Source organism: Diabrotica virgifera, chromosome 4, assembly GCF_917563875.1.
Source record: "Diabrotica virgifera virgifera chromosome 4, PGI_DIABVI_V3a".
Taxonomy (NCBI): domain Eukaryota; kingdom Metazoa; phylum Arthropoda; class Insecta; order Coleoptera; family Chrysomelidae; genus Diabrotica; species Diabrotica virgifera.
Genome location: NC_065446.1, coordinates 24,664,796 through 24,683,622, shown reverse-complemented (window position 1 = coordinate 24,683,622; position 18,827 = coordinate 24,664,796). Strand labels below are relative to the sequence as shown.

Here is an 18,827-nt window from a genome sequence, read left to right as displayed (position 1 = left end):
ACCATGTCGTTACTGATTTGCATTCAAATTTGGATTTAGGTTATATTTACCTTTTATTTCAAAATGTGAATACTGCCGTTAGTTGATTTTAATTTTTTAGGGGTGAAAACTACCCCTATGATAAAAAAATCATATAATTGTAAATTCAAGCAATTTGGAATTATCTAATTATACGGTCACATTAAACTTAGATTCCTTTACTGATTAAATTTTTTGCCACATAATTTCTACCGTTATAAAAATGACCCCTTGAGAAGAAATTCGAATAGTTACATTGTGTATACAGTGTGGGCCAAAGAAAACAGTCCACCTCGATATTTGGCAGTATTTGCAGTATTTGTACATACATCTGTCATTTGTCAACCCCTTCCCTTCCACTTCCCCCACCCCTTATCTTTACATAGGGAATAGGATTCGTGTGGTAGCGCATTTGAAAGGTTATTCAACTCTCCATTCAGTAATGTAAACATTAACATAATTACGGAGTTCAATTGCTTGAATTATACATTATAAATTCGATGACTAAAATGATACTGCCAATATTTATGAGTTGCGTTGCTTCGACAACTTTATTGGAAGATGTCTTTTCCTCTGTAAATCAACTTTAACTTTTGTAGTAAAAATTGTAGTATTTGATCAAAATTCCCGTGTTAGTGATCTCATAATAAGTCACGAGGGAAAAACCAGGAAAATAAACCTTATTATACTAACCCGGCATGGTAAGTATTTGGCCTTACATTTAGTTTACTCTCAAAATTCACTACAAACTCTGATTTTATATGTAAATTATTTTAAAATATAAATGTATCCTAATATGTTATGGACTTACAACGAAATTACAAAAACCATAGATAAATATCTTTTAAACTATCTCATATAATAGTACAAAATCCTTTATTTTAAGAGAAAAGACATCAAGGAGAATCCAAAAATGCAAAAATATACAGAGTATTCCATTTAAAAAAACTACTCTCAAAATTCACTACACACTCTGATTTTATATGTAAATTATTTTAAAATATAAATGTATCCTAATATGTTATGGACTTACAACGAAATTACAAAAACCATAGATAAATATCTTTTAAACTATCTCATATAATAGTACAAAATCCTTTATTTTAAGAGAAAAGACATCAAGGAGAATCCAAAAATGCAATAATATACAGAGTATTCCATTTAAAAAAACATAAATTTGTGTCACCCTGTCAATACGAGTGACCTTGTATATTTGAAAATATATTTAGGGTATGGTCCTATCTGTGCCCCGACTTTATCTAAATACCTTTTTTCGTATCTCTTACTACAAACGAGTAATTGGACTTCTTCGCACTAATGCCCCATCCTGTATGTTGTTGGTTTTTTACTCATAACTAGGTTACTTTTTAAGCTATAAAGTGCTAAAAAAAACCAATTTGTAGGTTTTTCTAAGGGCAATAAGAGTGCGTAAATATATTTTTTTAATCCCTTATTTTTTAAAAGAGTTTGAGTTAAAAGGGCTTGAACGTGTTACTAATCACCAGTGTATGCACATTTTTAACAGCCATATCTTACCCAATTTTTATCTTACATAAAATTTAAAAAAAAATGGAGTGTTTATGCGAGTAAAAACTATATTTTTTTACTGTTTAAGATTTTTCGTAACACTAATACTTTTGAAGTTATTTTGAAAAGAGTGTAATTTTTCCAAAATAAAAAAAATTTTTTTTAATATAAAACCAAATTTTTCCAAAAATAAGCACTTCAAACCGGTCAAACTTACAGATCATATTAGCAATACATATATAAAGTAAATGGTAAAGCAGTAACGATTAATTTCATTTGGCATGTTAAATAGGGGGAGATTTTCACGACTTATTATATATAAAAAAAACGGGCCAACTTTATTTTGAGCGCAATTTGCATAATTTTGATGCTACAAACTTTTATGAAAAATAAAAATAAGTAGGTATATTTCTAGACGCTTTAAAAGAGTATTTATGAGTTTTCTGCGAAAAGTGCTTCATTTTTTGGTTACTTCAGCTTGAAACATTCGAATCGGAATTTTACGAGTAAGAACGTATTTTTCATGATATACAACTTTGCTTCTTCTGGGTTTATAGTCCAAGTGAATACACTAATTTGTTCCTTTTTTTACAGGTTACATTTTTTCTAAGAATATTTTTTTCGATAAAGTACTTAGTTTTTTAGTTATTTGCGAAACACTGCCAGAAAACGTGTTTTTTTTGTTGAAAAATGCACATTTTCACTCTCAAATAACTCGAAAAGTATTAAAGCAGTTAAAAAACCTTATAGAACAAAAGTTGCTTAGAATTAGTCAATTTATCCATTTTCAGACTTATTTTAAACATATGTTTTTTCACCCCCGAGAAGGGGTAAATTTCACCCCCCAAGTAAAAGCAACCAACGGCGCAATTTCAACTTTGAAATATAGGGTAAGTAGAACCTAAATCCAAATTTTCAAGCAAATCCGTCTTGCCCCTGAAAATTACACGCCAAACCGGCCATTTACTGGGCTAATATGCAAAAATCCGAATGCTCTCGCACATCCAATAATAGACGTTTTTTCACAGATCCGCCCTGGACTATTACTGTCAGTTTTTCATTATATGCGGTGATATTGTACAAACAAAACTAATAATTAATTATCACCAAATTAATTAATTGCACAATTATAAAATTTCCTGATGCGTTTGATAAATAAACTTTCAAAACCGTTCAAGTTGCAAATCATCAGATTTAGTGCTTGTTTAAATAAATTATTTCTATTTAGTTTTCCATTGTAAATTGGAATTCTGAGTACATAATACAAAAGTTTATAGCATCTATTAAATATATATAATGAAAACCTATGCAATTTCCACTGGGAAACTAAATTACTACCTAGCATTTATTTATTCACTAATAACTTGTCGGAAAATGGGAAAATCCATGAAAGTCAAACCTAATTAATTTCGCTTTTGTAAACCTTCAACCAAATCAAAAACAAAATGTGACAATTTAATTCAGTTAGCTTTTTAAGACTGTTTTAAGAAGACTACTGAACAAGTCGTGAGAGTGAGAGAGATAGAGATAGATAGATAGATAGATAGATAGATAGAGAGAGAGAGAGAGAGAGAGAGAGAGAGAGAGAGAGAGAGAGAGAGAGAGAGAGAGAGAGAGAGAGATCCCCGTCGATTTTTATAATGGACACCAAGCTTTATTTTTAATGGAACACCATGTAAATGGACTATTGCAGTTTTACGTAGCAAAAACTGATATGAAAATAGGAAAGAACATTGTAGAATGGTTTTTGGTTAATAAAGCGTTATCAAAGATTTATTGTATTGTTCCCACCTTATTCAAAATTTATAGTGTCAGTGTGCAACTGCTAAGGAGACATTTCATCCAAACATGACAAATATTGTTTTGTACAATATTATTATACATCATAATATGCAGTATTGTATATTAGCAACTAACAATAAAACACTGAAAACGTTTGTTTTCTATTCTTCCACAAAATTTATTATAACTATGTGACTACAGCGGTTTCGGCAGAGTGCCTTTCTCAAGTGATTTAGTTTACTATGGGTTTGCCTTTTTAAGTCTTTAACTGAAGAGGTTGAGAAGTGTAGAGCTGTTTGTCTCGAGTTGGTCATTCAGAATTATATCTGTATTTTTTAATTTATTAATTTCCATAGATTCTAATAAAAAAAGCTTAAGGCCTTTATTTTGAATATGCAGAATTTGAAACTCTTCATTAAAAGAATGATTATGAGCTAGAAGGTAAAGTGCGTATGTAGAAGTGTCTGTTTTTCTTTTGTTGAAAGCCCTTTTGTGTTCTGCTATCCGTTTGTCAAAGGTTCTGCCAGTTTGACCGATGTAAGTTTTCGAACAGTCGCCACAAGTTAGTTTGTAGACACCACTCTGTAGTTGTTTTCTCTTTCGGCTTTTATTGCTCTTAATATATTTGCTTAAGTTGTTGTTAGTTCTGAAAGCTGGTGTTATTCCTTTCTTTTTTATGTATCTGGCTATTTTTGTTGTTATCTTGCCAGCGCTGAAAGTTGGTGTTATTCCTTTCTTTTTTATGTATTGTAACATGAAAAGGGAATAGCATTTTGATAAGATGTTGAATGTCATATAAGGGGATGTTACACAATGAAGAACATGGTTTCAGTAGCTCAGAATCGGAAAAGATGTGGGGTGAATTTTTAAGGGATGTTGTTAGTATACTCTTATTAGCTTAGAGATGAAAAAACATAGTAAAATCAAAATAAGGATGTCAAAAAAATATATATATATATATTGGGCGCCACTGGTTACCTTACGGGAACCAAAAATATACAAAAAATAGAAATAATAAAGGAAAGTCAAAATAAAACAAAAACATAGTCAAATAAAAAATATGTAAAATACTTTTATATGAAAACAAATATGATGTGAAAACAAATATATCGTGAAAACAAATATATCGTGACTTACCTTATCTACTCTATACTCAGCCAATTCTTTATTGTTCTTACGATACAAGAGAGAAGGAAAAGAGAAATAATAAATTTGTATTTTGAAAATCAAACCTTATTTATTAGAACAAAAAAGTGAATTTATGAATCTGTGATCTCATGGTGTTACGAATTGAGATCGAGATTACCAAACAAAAAAAAAAAAGTTCTACAGGGCAAAAAATTATACCTTGTGTTACAATCATTGTCCCGGTTCTTCTTGGTGATTGTTAAGTCCAAGGCGCGATTTCACTTCACTTTAAAGTCACTTTATAAATGATTGATAGAGCAACAGTACATAGTTGATGAAACCATAGTTCATAGAAAAATCTTTATAGAAAAATTCAGCATTGTATGCATTCTGCATTCTCAAAAACAAATTAGTTCTACTGAACAAAAATATTAAAAGTGATTTGTTTAAAGTTCATTAAACGGAATAAAAATATTAGAATGGAAGCAAACTTCATGCTTTAACTAGGGTGTTGGATCTAGTAACACAAAACGAAAACTTCTTCTGCATAATTCCTGGATCTCACTGCATGTAAAAATGATACCAAAAGTGGTAAACAAATATCGACAATAGCCTAACAACAGCTAAAATAATTGCCGGAGTTCACGTCTCTGTCCGCCATGTGTGCCGAGCTGAGCCAAACTCTCAGAGATTTAGCCAGCCGGCCGGAAAAACTTGTAACTACATTTTAACTTCACTGGAAACTAACTGCAACTCAAAACTAAACTTCACTTGATAACGGCCCCAACAGAACTGAAGTTGAAGACGGACCTAACAGAACTCAACTTAAAGACGGCCCAGATGGAGCTGCTTGACCGACCTCCTCAAACCTGGGTTCCCTCTTAAAAAAAAAGAAGCTACCTCCCAGTCTACCAACATCAGGTCGAAAACACAATCAATCAAATCTCAACCAATAAGAAGTTGCAATTTACGCTTCAAGTTGAACCCTCTGGCGTAACTACATTTTAACTTCACTGGAAACTAACTGCAACTCAAAACTAAACTTCACTTGATGACGGCCACAACAGAACTGAACTTGAAGACGGACCTAACAGAACTCAACTTCAAGACGGCCCAGATGGAGCTGCTTGACCGATCTCCTCAAACCTGGGTTCCCTCTTAAAAAAAAAGAAGTTACCTCCCATTCTACCAACATCAGATCCAAAACCAATCAATCAAATCTCAACCAAAAAGAAGTTGCAATTTACGCTTCAAGTTGAACCCTCTGGCGTATACCAAAACAGCTCGACCAATCACAAAAAAAAGCAAACAAGCAGATCTCAATATTTCGTACCGCCTTTTTTTCTCACAAAAAACGCTGACTTGGACGCATTCACAGCCAAGGCCCGTTCTCATATGCGTCATTAAAAAGAACATTTGTTGGATTATATAAACACACTCAAAGGCTCTTATCGACATTCCAACTCTAAAATAAAAAAAAAAAACCCGACTTTAAGGCTACTTACCAAAGAATTATGACCAAAATTCCTTTGTCGGTTGTTAGATAAATTAAAAATAATAGAGATACAAACACGCACGAGAATCGAGGAAATAAGAATCTATCGATTTAATACTGTGGGAAACAAACTACGTCATACCTACACACTCCAAAGCGATAGATTAGCGAGACTCAACAATCTCTGAAAACAAATATTAGTTCAACGATTATGACATATAGGGTGTAACGAAAATGTTACAAATGTAAACTAGATCGAAATTTCAAATAAATTTGGTACCGTTACAGTATCTGGCTATTTTTGTTGTTATCTTGCCAGTATATGTGATAGAGCAGAAGGTACTGGGTTCTGAGCAGAAGAACAACAACTTAAGCAAATATATTAAGAACAATAAGAGCCGAAAGAGAAAACAACTACAGAGTTGTGTCTACAAACTAAGTTGTGGTGACTGTCAGAAAATTTACATCGGTCAAACTGGCAGAACCTTTAACAAATGGATAGCAGAACACAAAAGAGCTTTCAACAATAGAAAAACAGACACTTATACATACGCACTTCACCTTCTAGATCATAATCATTCTTTTAATGAAGAGTTTCAAATTCTGCTTATTCAAAATAAAGGCCTTAAGCTATCTTTATTAGAATCTATGGAAATTAATAAATTAAAAATACAGATATAATTCTGAATGACCAACTCGACACAAACAGCTCCCCACTCCTCAACCTCTTCAGTTAAAAGCCTAAAAAGGCAAACCCATAGTAAACTAAATCACTTGAGAAAGGCACTCTGCCGAAACACATAGTCACATAGTTATAATAAATTTTGTGGAAGTATAGCAAACAAACGTTTTCAGTGTTTTATTGTTAGATAAAATGAACTTCCATCAAGTAACGGTCGAATCCATCAATATATCAGCAGCTTGTAATACTATGACCATCTCCCACACTAAATAATCATTGTAATCCGTGATACTCCCCTGTAATGCACATTAAATTAATATACACAGATATTAACTAGTAGTCCAGAAAGCCACTGCGCATCCGCTAGGAAAACTATTCTAATTCGGATTTTTTGCACAATCTTACTCAAAAAGGACTCCTTTTAACCAATTTGCATGTTGCCAGGACCAAAAGGTGGTCAAAAATTTTTTAAACGTTTTTTTTTCTTTTTTTCCTAAAATTATTTTTTTTTGCATGGAACAAAGTTTTTTTAGGTTTTTTGGATCATTCCAAACAGAAAAGGTCTTTGGTGACTTTTCTGTAAAGTTGATAGTTTTTGACATATAAGCGATTAAAAATTGAAAAATTGCGAAATCGGCCATTTTTAACCTTCAAAAACTATGTGAAAAACTTAAAATTTGAATGTTGCCAAGGTAGGTAGATATTCTTTAAACATCGATTTATAAAATCTCGAAAAGTTTTTTTGCAATACAATACAGTATTCAAAACTTCTTTGTTTTTTAATTTCTAATCACGCGTGTGCGACACCGTTGCATGTGTATACTGTATGGTGCAAATGAAAGGAATAAATTCGTTATTTCGTAAACCGGCAACTTTAAGGAAAAAACCCGAAACAGGTCGATTTTTATTTTTAAGTTATGATATTGTGGCATATATGGTATAATAGTGACGTCATCCGTCTGGGCGTGATGACGTAATCGATGATTTTTTTAAATGAGAATAGGGTTCGTGTGGTAGCTCATTTGAAAGGTTCTTCAATTCTCTATTCAGTAATGAAAACATTTACATAAGTATTTATACAGGGTGTCCAAAAATTTTTTATTAAATTAAATTATTTGACAAAAAAGAAGTAGAAGGACACTCTGTATAAATAATTATATAAAAGTTTATATTACTGAATAGAAAATTGAATAAACTTTCAAATGAGCTAGCACACGACCCCTATTCTCATTTAAAAAAATCATCGATTACGTCATCACGCCCAGATGGATGACGTCACTATTATACCATATATGCCACAATATCATAACTTAAAAAAATCGACCTGTTTCGGGTTTTTTTCTTAAAGTCGCCGGTTTACGAAATAACGAATTTATTCCTTTCATTTCCACCATACTGTCGGTGGAAAATAGTGTCGCGCACGCTTGAGTAGCAATTAAAAAACAAAGGAGTTTTGAATATTGTATCGCAAAAAACTCTTCGGGATTCCATCAACCGATGTTTAAAGAGTATCTACCTACTTTGGCAATATTTAAATTTTCAGTTTTTCACATAGTTTTTGAGGGTTAAAAATGGCCGATTTCGCAATTTTTCAAGTTTTAATCGCTTATATGTCAAAAACTATCATTTTTAGAGAAAAGTCACTAAAGACCTTTTCTGTTTGTAATGATCCAAAAATCTTAAAAAAACTTTGTTCCATGCAAAAAAAATAATTTTAGGAAAAAAACAAAAAAAAAAAACGTTTAAAAAAGTTTTGACCACCTTTTGGTCCTGGCAACATGCAAATTTGTTAAAAGGAGTCCTTTTTGAGTAAGATTGTGCAAAAAATCCGGATTAGAATAGTTTTCCTAGCGGATGCGCAGTGGCTTTCTGGACTATAGTAACAATAAACTACAAAGCTATTACGATGAACAATGAAGTTAAATAATATTTCTGTTCTATCAGAGACTAACATCGAAAACATATAAAATATATGAAAAAAATAGATTTAATAATTAGAGGATTACATAAGGGTTTAAAAATTAAACCCTTAATTAGACATGCCTACTATGGGCCCTTTGGTAAGACATGCCTACTATGAACGTGAATAATAATTGTCAGAATTTTTTATGTATATCAATTGAATGAACTAAATATCATGCAAATGGGTACGGCACATTAAAGAAAATACTTTCAAATACTTAAAAGCGTGTATCTTTAAAAAGTAAAAATTCTTGAACAAAATTCCTTTTTTTTCAAAGTAACTTAAAAAATAATAAAATATACGGCTTGCTTTTCTGATTATTTTGGACTTTTTGTTTTCCTGTTAGACAAATTTGATTATGCTTCGGTTGTTCAAAATTTGCATACACTCGTGATTAGTTCGGCCGTTTTAACTACCGTATTTTCAACTCACTTACATTTAATGGTAGAACTTTTTTTAAAAATCAAAAATAAAAGTTTTTTAAAACGCTTTAAAAAGTTGAAGTGAATTTTCTCCGAAAAGTACCTACTCCGTTTTTTGATTATTGCACATTGAAATATTCAATTTGGATATTGACAAATTAATATCATCTTACTTTTCATTAACAACAACTCTGCTTCTACTGGGTCTACAGACTTCATGCATAGGTACACCATTTTTTCACTTTTTTGAGTTGTGAAAGAACGTCCAAAAACATGTTTTCCTGTTGTTAAAAATAAACATATTCACTCGCAACTCACACTCACAATAATTGTATATATTGCTTTTTATTTGTGATAAGTAAAGCTCGGATTATAGGCAAAATGCCTTTTTTTGCCTATTTTACCTATTATAATTGTTTTTTGCACTTTTTGCCTTTTTTCGTAAATTCCGCCTATTTGTGTTTTTTTTTAATTTCATGGTACTACCCATGATATTATTCTATTACTAAACCATTCTATAATAAAATTTTGGGTCAATAATAAAATACCAATGGTTTGTTTATATAACAGATTTCTAGGAAAATGTACCTGATCGAGACTTGAGGGTTAACTATTTGGAAATCCCTAAGCTTTATTAGTTTATTATCAGTTGTACAGTCGGTTACTGTATCAGAGTTTAGTCACAAATTGCTATATCCTAGTTTAGTTTTGTTGCGTATACCGAAAAGCAAAGAACACGTTTTAAAACGTTTTAAATATTTGTGTGAAAAGATGACATCTAAATTAAGGCTATGGATCGCACCTTACTCGGAACTTTCTCTAGAAGGAGATGGAGCATTTTGTAAACTATGCGGCAAATCGGTAAGTTTTATTTTTTCTCTTTTTTCTCGTCCCACAACATAACTAAATTCTAAAGCGGTTTTAGAATTTTAATAATTTTTTTTAAATTCTCAGATTTCAAGTAGAAAAAAGTACTTTATTGACCAGCATTGTGGAACCCCACTTCATAAACGTAATTTGGAGAAATTAAATTCCTCTAAGTTAGCCCAAATATCTCTGCGGGATAGTTTAAGCAGTTCAAAAAAAAGGAGGAAGACACATTTAAATTTGATTTATGCCAGATGATGATTGCATCCAACATTCCTCTATATAAAGTTAATAACCCTATAGGCTATTGATTATGTACTATAGAAAGGAACTACAACGTTAACGGGGTTTTATTACTTCATATGGTCAATGAATCTCTATATATGAAAAAACCGCAGAGTGCTACCATTTAAAGGGGTGCGTTTTTGAGAAATGGGTGAATTAGTCCCTGGGCACAGGTTACATTAGGGTAAGTTCTATGCACTTTTGGTACAAGCACGTCTACATAAAAATTGTACCTGGTTAAATTTCCTATCTAAATATAACTTTTTAAAGTCAAAGATACTTTTTTTTACAAAAATATATTCAAAAGAAAAAGCCCAAAGAAACACAAAAGAAAGAAATTTTGTTTTTTGTCCCATAACTTTTGTCCACGGGGATATAGGTATAGACATTGCTTCACAGAAAAAAAACTTACATATTTTCTCTTTAAAATGATGCTTAGTAGAGGTCGTTAGGATTTACAGTTTTCGCAATATGATTTTTCAAAATTCGCCACTCACAGCAATTTTGGGCAATTTTCCTTGTTATTTCGCAAATATTTTTCTGTAACTTTTTTCTACGCAACTTTAGGCATATGCAATGGTACATGTAAGAGGAATAGAAATCAATTACCTTTAAAATGTTCTACTGTATAATGTTGTACGACTTCTTTTAAAGAGGTTATCTTTTTCAAGATTTTATACTTTTAACAAGTTTTTATATTTTTTACGATTATTTTTTAAATTTCCCATTATAACTTTTTTTCTTCTACATTTAGGTATATATTATATAATAAAAAAGAAAGCTTATTCTGTTTATTTTAAAATGGTGTATTATAAAAAATTCTAGGATTATTTTTGAATAAGATATGCTTTTTCAAATTGTAGTAAGTACTTGCAACGATTTTTGATTTTAGGAATATTTTTTAAATTTCTCCTTATAACTTTTTTATGTGATTGTGTGTTATGATTGAATCTTATTTTTTATAGGTAATACTTTCGATCCACTTGACTCGGCCGGGCAAACTTCAAAATATAGATTAATTCCAATATTTACTGTCAAAGCTCCTGCACCACAAGCTTTGCTTGAAAAAATAGCATGTAAATGTACCAAAGGATGTACAAAAAATTGCGGTTGTAGGAAGATAGGAATTAGTTTTTCAATATTCTGCAAAGGGTGCATGTGCATGGGTACTAATTGTGGGACTCTAAGATAACTGATGTGTCAGAGGAAGATATTGAAGCTAATGCTAACGAAGAAATGGACTTTGATTTTAAAATTTTTTAAATGTCAACGTTTAAATAATTTTAACTAAAGTGATGTTTGTTAAGACTAATGTTTATGTAATTTTTGTAAAAGAAATAATTTTAAATAATACAGGTAAAAAAATATCAAAGAATCACTCGGTTTCCATTATTTAAATATAGATGATACACCATTTTAAAGAACAGAAAGTAAGCCCTCTTTATTCAGCAATATATAGTATATTCATGTACAAGAAAAAAAAGTTATAATGAGAAATTTAAAAAATAGTCCTAAAATCAAAAAGCGTTGCAAGTACTTATTACATTTTGAAAAATAATATCTTATTCAAAAATAATCCTCGAATTTTTTGTAATACAAAAATTTAAAGTAAACAAAATAAGCTTTTTTTATTATATAATATAATATATACCTGAATGTAGAAGAAAAAAAGTTATAATGAGAAATTTCAAAAATAATCGTAAAAAATGTAAAAAATAATATTTTTTTTTATATTAGGTATTATATATTATATAATATAATATTATATTATATATACTATATATAATATAATATTATATAATATACAATATATCATATAATAGTATAATTTTATTTTTATATTATATTATAAAAAATCGTTAAAAGTATAAAATTTTGAAAAACCATAATCTCTTTAAAAAAAGTCGTACAACGTTAGACAGTAGACCATTTTAAAGCTAATTAATTTCTATTTCTATTACGTGTACCATTTCATATACCTAAAGTTACGTAGAAAAAAGTTACAGAACAATATTTGCGAAATTACAAGGAAAATTGCCCAAAATTGCTGTGAGTGGCGAAATTTGAAAAATCATATTTCGAAAACTATAAATCCTAATTGCCTCTACTACACAACATTTTAAAGAACAAATATGTAGGTTTTTTTCTGTAAAGCAATGTCTATACCTATATCCTCGTGAACAAAAGTTATGGGACAAAAAACAAAATTTCTTTCTTTTGGGTTTCTTTGTGCTTTTTCTATTGAATATATTTTTGTAAAAAAAAGTATCATTGACTTTAAAAAGCGATATTTAGATAGGAAATTTAACCAGCAACAATTTTTATGTAGGTATGTTTATACCAAAAGTGCAAAGAACTCACCCTAATATAACCTGTGCCCAGGGACTAATTCACCCATTTCTCAAAAACGCACCCCTTTAAATGGTAGCACTCCGCGGTTTTTTCATATATAGATGTCCATTGACCATATGAAATAATAAAACCCCGTTAACGTTGTAGTTCCTTTTAGCTATCTTATTTTGAATATAATCAATAGCCTACTAGTTTTAAATGCTTTTTCGAAAAATATCTTAATAAATACTTACCGGACGAGAGTACATTGAGAAAACATACTGTGGGAAAATGTTATGTGGAATGTATTTCAAAAATTAAGCGGGAGTTAGAGGGCAATTTTTTGTATATTATCGTGGATGAAACGACAGATGTATGCGGCAGGTATATAGCTAATTTAATGATTGGAATTTTGAACGAAAACTTTGCGAGGAAACCTTATTTAGTTGCGGTTAAAGAATTGGAAAAAACAAACAATTTAACAATAAGTCGATTTATACAAGATAGTTTAACAAACCTCTTTTTACCCAACCCTATACCAGTGAATAAAATAGTTTTAATGCTTTCAGATGCTGCGGCATATATGTTAAAAGCTGCTGTTAATTTAAAGATTTTTTATCCTAATTTAATTCATTGCACTTGTGTAGCCCACGGGGTAAATAGAACTGCTGAAGAAATAAGACATTTGTTTCCGTTGGTAAATAATTTTATAAATTTTTAGAAAAAAGTTTTTGTAAAGGCTCCGTTGAGGGTGCAAATATATAAAGAAAGACTTCCCGGTGTCCCTTTGCCACCTAAAACAGTAATTACAAGGTGGGGAACCTGGCTCGAAGCAGTTTTTTTTACTTTGAACATTGCAATGAAATATAATTAGTTATGTAAGAATTTGATGATGATATTTCCGAAGCCATTCGAGAAGCAAAAAAAATATTAAAAAATCCCAAATTGAAACAGGAACTCGCTTATATCAATGACAATTATAAATTAATAGTTACCACAATTACCTTATTAGAAAAACATGAGATAAATTTGTGTGAGTCAGTAAAATTAATAGATAATTTAAAGAAGAAAATTAAATCGGCACCTGGAAGTAACGGTCAATTAATTTTTTAGAAAATGAAATATTATGTCTTCGACAAGAATGAAGGTTTTTCGTTTTTATCTAATGTTGCTAAAGTTTTGAATGGGACATTTTCCGAGGAATTACAAATTATGCCAGATTTATTATCCGCTCTGAAATATGCTCCAATTACCTTTGTCGATGTCGAACGTTCGTTTTCAATGTACAAATTAATTTTAAGTGATCGAAGACATAGTTTTAAGACCGAAAATATTGAAAAAAACATTTAGTTGTTTCTATTAATAATACAATTTTAAGTGGTTACAATGTTTAATTATTAATTAACAGTTATTTAGTTACTAGTTTATTTATACTAATGTTATGATTATGATGTGTAAATATACCTGCCTTAAGTTAATATTACGTTAATTCACTTTGTACAATAAATTATAAGTTATATTCCTTTATTGCCTAAATGTTAATATTCCTGCCTTTTTTAATAAAAATCTTTGCCTATATAGGCGCCTTTTTCTTCAATTTTTGTTGCCTATAAATCCGAGCTTTGGTGATAAGACAGATTGCAATAAATATTGGATGTTATTAAAAATAATTCACTCGCAAATTACTCGGAAAACATTGACTTATAAACAAAAGTTGCTTAGAATTAGCCATTTTGTCCAATTCCGGATTTATTTGAAATGTATATTTTTCACCCCCGATCGAGAAATGGGTATTTCCTAATTTTTGTAAAATGGACTGGATATAGAATTGTAAACTTTTCTTATATAATAATAGACAATTTCAACTACCTATTTTCCTATATACAGGAGAATACCTCCCTGTATTCTCCTTAGAGGCAAGTTTAATTATAATATTAATTCTTTGATTTATGTTGATGTTAACTTTAAGTTTCATTGTATTAGCAGCAGATAATGATGAATCAATGATGAAGACGGAAGCATAGTTAGAAAAGCAAGTTCACTGCTCAATGTTAACAAATTAAAAATTAAAATTGAAAATGAGTAAGTTGTCATTTTTAATTTTAGGTGTGTTTTAAAATTTTTACTTCAACATTTACAGGAGCTTCATAAATCATAAAATTTAACCTACACATGACAACTTATTCATTTTTAATTTTAATTTTTAATCTGTTAATATACAGGTCGGATTGGACTTTGTGTATGTACCTACAGTTTGCAAATGTACTGTAAATCGTTTAAAGTAGAAAAATATAATAAAACATATTTTATATTCTCCTTAAATTATTGCATATATTATATAGAAAAAACTATCTTTACCCACCTTCTGTAGTTGAGCGATGTTTTCGAAAATATTCGATTTCCCTCTCAAGTATCTCGGCAAATACCAAAAGCAAACATTCATGTACTGCCTCTTGGAAACCAAAAGGAACTCCGATCGGTTATTCACTTGCTCCTCGAAATATTCAGCTATATCCATAAGCGTATCAATATGATTCGCAAATCCAGACGAACCCTAAAATTTATTTTATATTAGATAAAAAAATTCAAACTCCAAGGATTATTCGAAAAAAAAACTGTTAGACAGATTAAATATACAAAAATCTCACACATTCGTTAAACAATTGAAAAAATCTAACACATTCCTTAAAGAAAAGCGTGGGGCGCGTCTTTATCGAATAAAAGGTTTTTGCCCCACGCTTTTCTTTAAGAAATGTTAGGATTTTTTAAATTGTTTAACGAATGTATGAGATTTTTGTATATTTAAGGTGATACAGTAGCGATCAACAGGTAACCAAAACGCGTTCCAAGATTGCGGCTGTAATTTTGAATATTTTTTCGAGATATTTGGCACACGTATTCGTAATATATTAAAGAATGGCGGTACAGAGCCCAATTTGAAAAATATATTAATATGTGGAAATTACTCTGTAATTAAATACAATATTAAAAAACGAGCCTGTACCGCCATTAAGAAGAACAAATAAATACACTTTCTTCAAATAAACTTTTTTATCCGATGCCTAGATTTTGTGTCATTTTGGAACTACTAATGAAATAAAAAATTTTAGTAGTTCCAAAATGACACAAAATCTAGGCATCGGATAAAAAGTTTATTTGAAGAAAGTGTATTTTTTTGTTCTTCTTAATGGCCGTACAGGCTCGTTTTTTTTAATATTGTATTTAATTACAGAGTAATTTCCACATATTAATATATTTTTCAAATTGGGCTCTGTACCGCCATTCTTTATTATATTACGAAAACGTGTGCCAAATATCTCGAAAAAATATTCAAAATTACAGCCGCAATCTTGGAACGCGTTTTCGCTACCTGTTGATCGCTACTGTTTCCTCTTAATCTGTTTAACAATTTTTTTTCTAGTAATCCTTCTAGTTTATTTTTTTTTATTTTTTGCTTTTTAGTTGATTTTTTTATAATTTTCTAATTTTAGTCACTCGTAACTAAAGAAAAGAGTTTCTTAAAAATTTCTTTTTCAAATTTTTTTATTTTTTACTTTTTAGTCTTACACTTTTCAAGCATTAAAATATATCGTCATGTATATTAAAATATATTTTAACCTATGATGTACCGGGTGTCCCAATAAGAATGGCTCTCGGCCATATCTCAGGAACCGTTTATAGTAGAGCTTTGAAATAAAAAATTTTATAACAAAAGTTGCCTCAGGAAAAGGCTGGAAATTATTTTCATAATTGTGGGACCACCGCTAGAGGGCGTAATTGAATATCAAAAATTAAAAAATCTAAATTTTACAAAATTTTCCTAATGAAGGGGCACTGGAAATCCGATCGTCGTATTCTTCATAAAATTCTACGCATACTTGATTTGACAAGTTTAGGTCTACCTTTGGAAATAAGAGGTGGGGGTGAGTGGGAACCTTGTTATTAAAAACTGGCTGTGAGTCCGGTTCTGCTTAATCAAATTTTGCAAACTTGGTCTTGTTGGAGACAGATCTTTTTTGTCAATGTAAAAGTTATGGTTTCGAACCAACTTACTGAGTAATATGCCAGCTAGAAGGCGTTATTTAATTTTTTTCAGAAATCTGGAGTTCTTTGGAAAATATTAAATACAAACATGCATTTTTAATACCATATTACAAAATTAGACAAAATTAGCAACAGAATAGCGAAAACCGCATGTTGATACCTTTTTTCTATCTCGAGATATCTTACAAAACGTGTATATTTAAAAACATAACTGTTACTGTCACCGGTAAACGAAATTCATTAAAAGTAGTGTCCTATGGAAACAACAAAGAAACATTTTCCAGCTGTCAACGTATATTAGGTCTTTTCAACGCTTCTCATTTGTTTCGAGCCTCGTTCATATCTCGTATATTAATATTATACACGGATTATACGGCATATGACAGAGGCTCGAAACAAATGAGAAGCGTTGAAAAGCCCTATTACAAAGAAATAAAAACAACTATGTAGTGATGACATAAACGTTCAAATTTTTGCCCATCATTTTCTTTGCAAACATTTACTCTTTCAAGAGTAGATTGAGCAGCAGTCTCAATTTCTGCTCTCGATATGCTTTGAATGACGTTTAGTATTCTCTGGATAATATATTCTAGAGTAGTGTATGATGGGCAACAATTTGAATATTTAGGTCGTCACTAAGTAGTTCTTTTTGTTCTGTGTTATATTTAATTTTAATAGTATTGTTTCTCTTTATATTGTTGTTTTAATTAATTATATTTTTATACGTTGACATCTGGAAAATGTTATTTTGTTTTTTTCCACAGCACACTACTTTTCATTAACTTAGTTTACCGGTGATAGTAACAGTTATGTATAAAATTTACACGTTTCTCGAGATATCTTGAGATAGAAAAAAGGTATCGACATGCGGTTTTCGCTATTCTATTGCCAATTTAATCTAATTTTATAAAGTATGATTAAAAATGCATACTTGTATTTAATATTTTCCAAAGAAAACTAGATTTCTGAAAAAAATTAAATAACGCCTCCCAGCTGGCTTATTACTTATTAGGATGGTTCAAAATTATCACGCTTACATTGAAGAAAAAGATCTGTCTTCAACAAGACCCAGTTTTCAAAATTTGATTTAGCAGAACCGAACTTACAGCCATTTTTTCATAACAAGGTTCCCACTCACCCCCACCTCTTATTTGCAAAGGTAGAGTTAAACTTGTTAAATCAAATATGCGCAGAATTTGATGAAGAATACAATAATCGGATTTCCAGGGCCCCTTCATTAGGAAAATTTTGTAAAATTTAGATTTTTTAATTTTTGATATTCAATTACGCCCTCTAGCGGTGGACCCACAATTACGAAAATAATTTCCAGGCTTTTCCTGAGGCAACTTTTGTTATAAAATTTTTTATTTCAAAGCTCTACTATAAACGGTTCCTGAGATATGGCCGAGAGCCATTCTTATTGGGACACCCGGTACAAACATGAAAAGTAGTCGGAATCGACAAAAAATTTGAAACTTTATTGTTTATTTATGAAGCATAATAACAATTAACGTAAAAAGTGAAATTATTTGTATTTCATATAATTAGCTACTTTCTGTAAAAGTTTCAAGGTTTTTCATTGTAAAAAACGAGGATTTAAGCATTTCCCATTAAAATCGTTTTTTTATTTAAACAATAATTAATATACATAAAACAGTTATTTATGAAACAGTTCGTGAAGTATGCTTTTTGCGAACGCACGTGATGTTTAGAGCACCCGCAACAGCGGAACGAGTGCTATACACCGCGTAAGTTAGCAAAAAGTACTTCACGCACAGTTTTATACAATATTTTATCTACAATAAACAAATAAAGAAACTCTAACTCTTCCACACTGGAATTCATTTCAATTATACAATTTTTAGATCTTTGACATTTCAAAATTCTAACTTCTTTCAAACCACAAAACTGTCAAAACTTTTGTTGTAATTAATTGCTAATATGTGTGTCATCACCAGGACAACGCAAAAGTTAAGGATATTTGATTATCAAAACCTTTAACATAGAACTTGAATCAAAAATAAAAAGAATTAACAAAATTATAAGTAACAATATTAAATAAAATCAAACAAGATGCTGTATATGTCCACCACCAACATCTCTACATAACCTAACTTTTCTTGTTAAGTTGATGTACACTGCAAAGGTGAGGTACAATACAAAGAGGGACAGTAAAACCTCTTCTATGTTGGCACTTTGATCTCAAGAAGTAATACCGGCACTACCGGCAGTACGCAATTGGTGATTCACCAGTGGTGTATGCGGGTTTTTCTACGCATATTT

At 30.4% G+C, this 18,827-nt stretch overlaps 1 protein-coding gene across 1 annotated transcript in view; it reads right to left on the bottom strand.

Annotated features, from left to right (window-relative positions):
- The window catches only part of LOC114338200 (cysteine sulfinic acid decarboxylase-like), a 120,217-nt gene that overhangs the window by 20,393 nt on the left and 80,997 nt on the right, over positions 1 to 18,827 (bottom strand). The window contains exon 7 of the mRNA XM_028288786.2: positions 14,863 to 15,054. Within this exon, the coding sequence (XP_028144587.2) occupies positions 14,863 to 15,054 (192 nt within the window). The remainder of the gene's footprint in view (positions 1 to 14,862; positions 15,055 to 18,827) is intronic.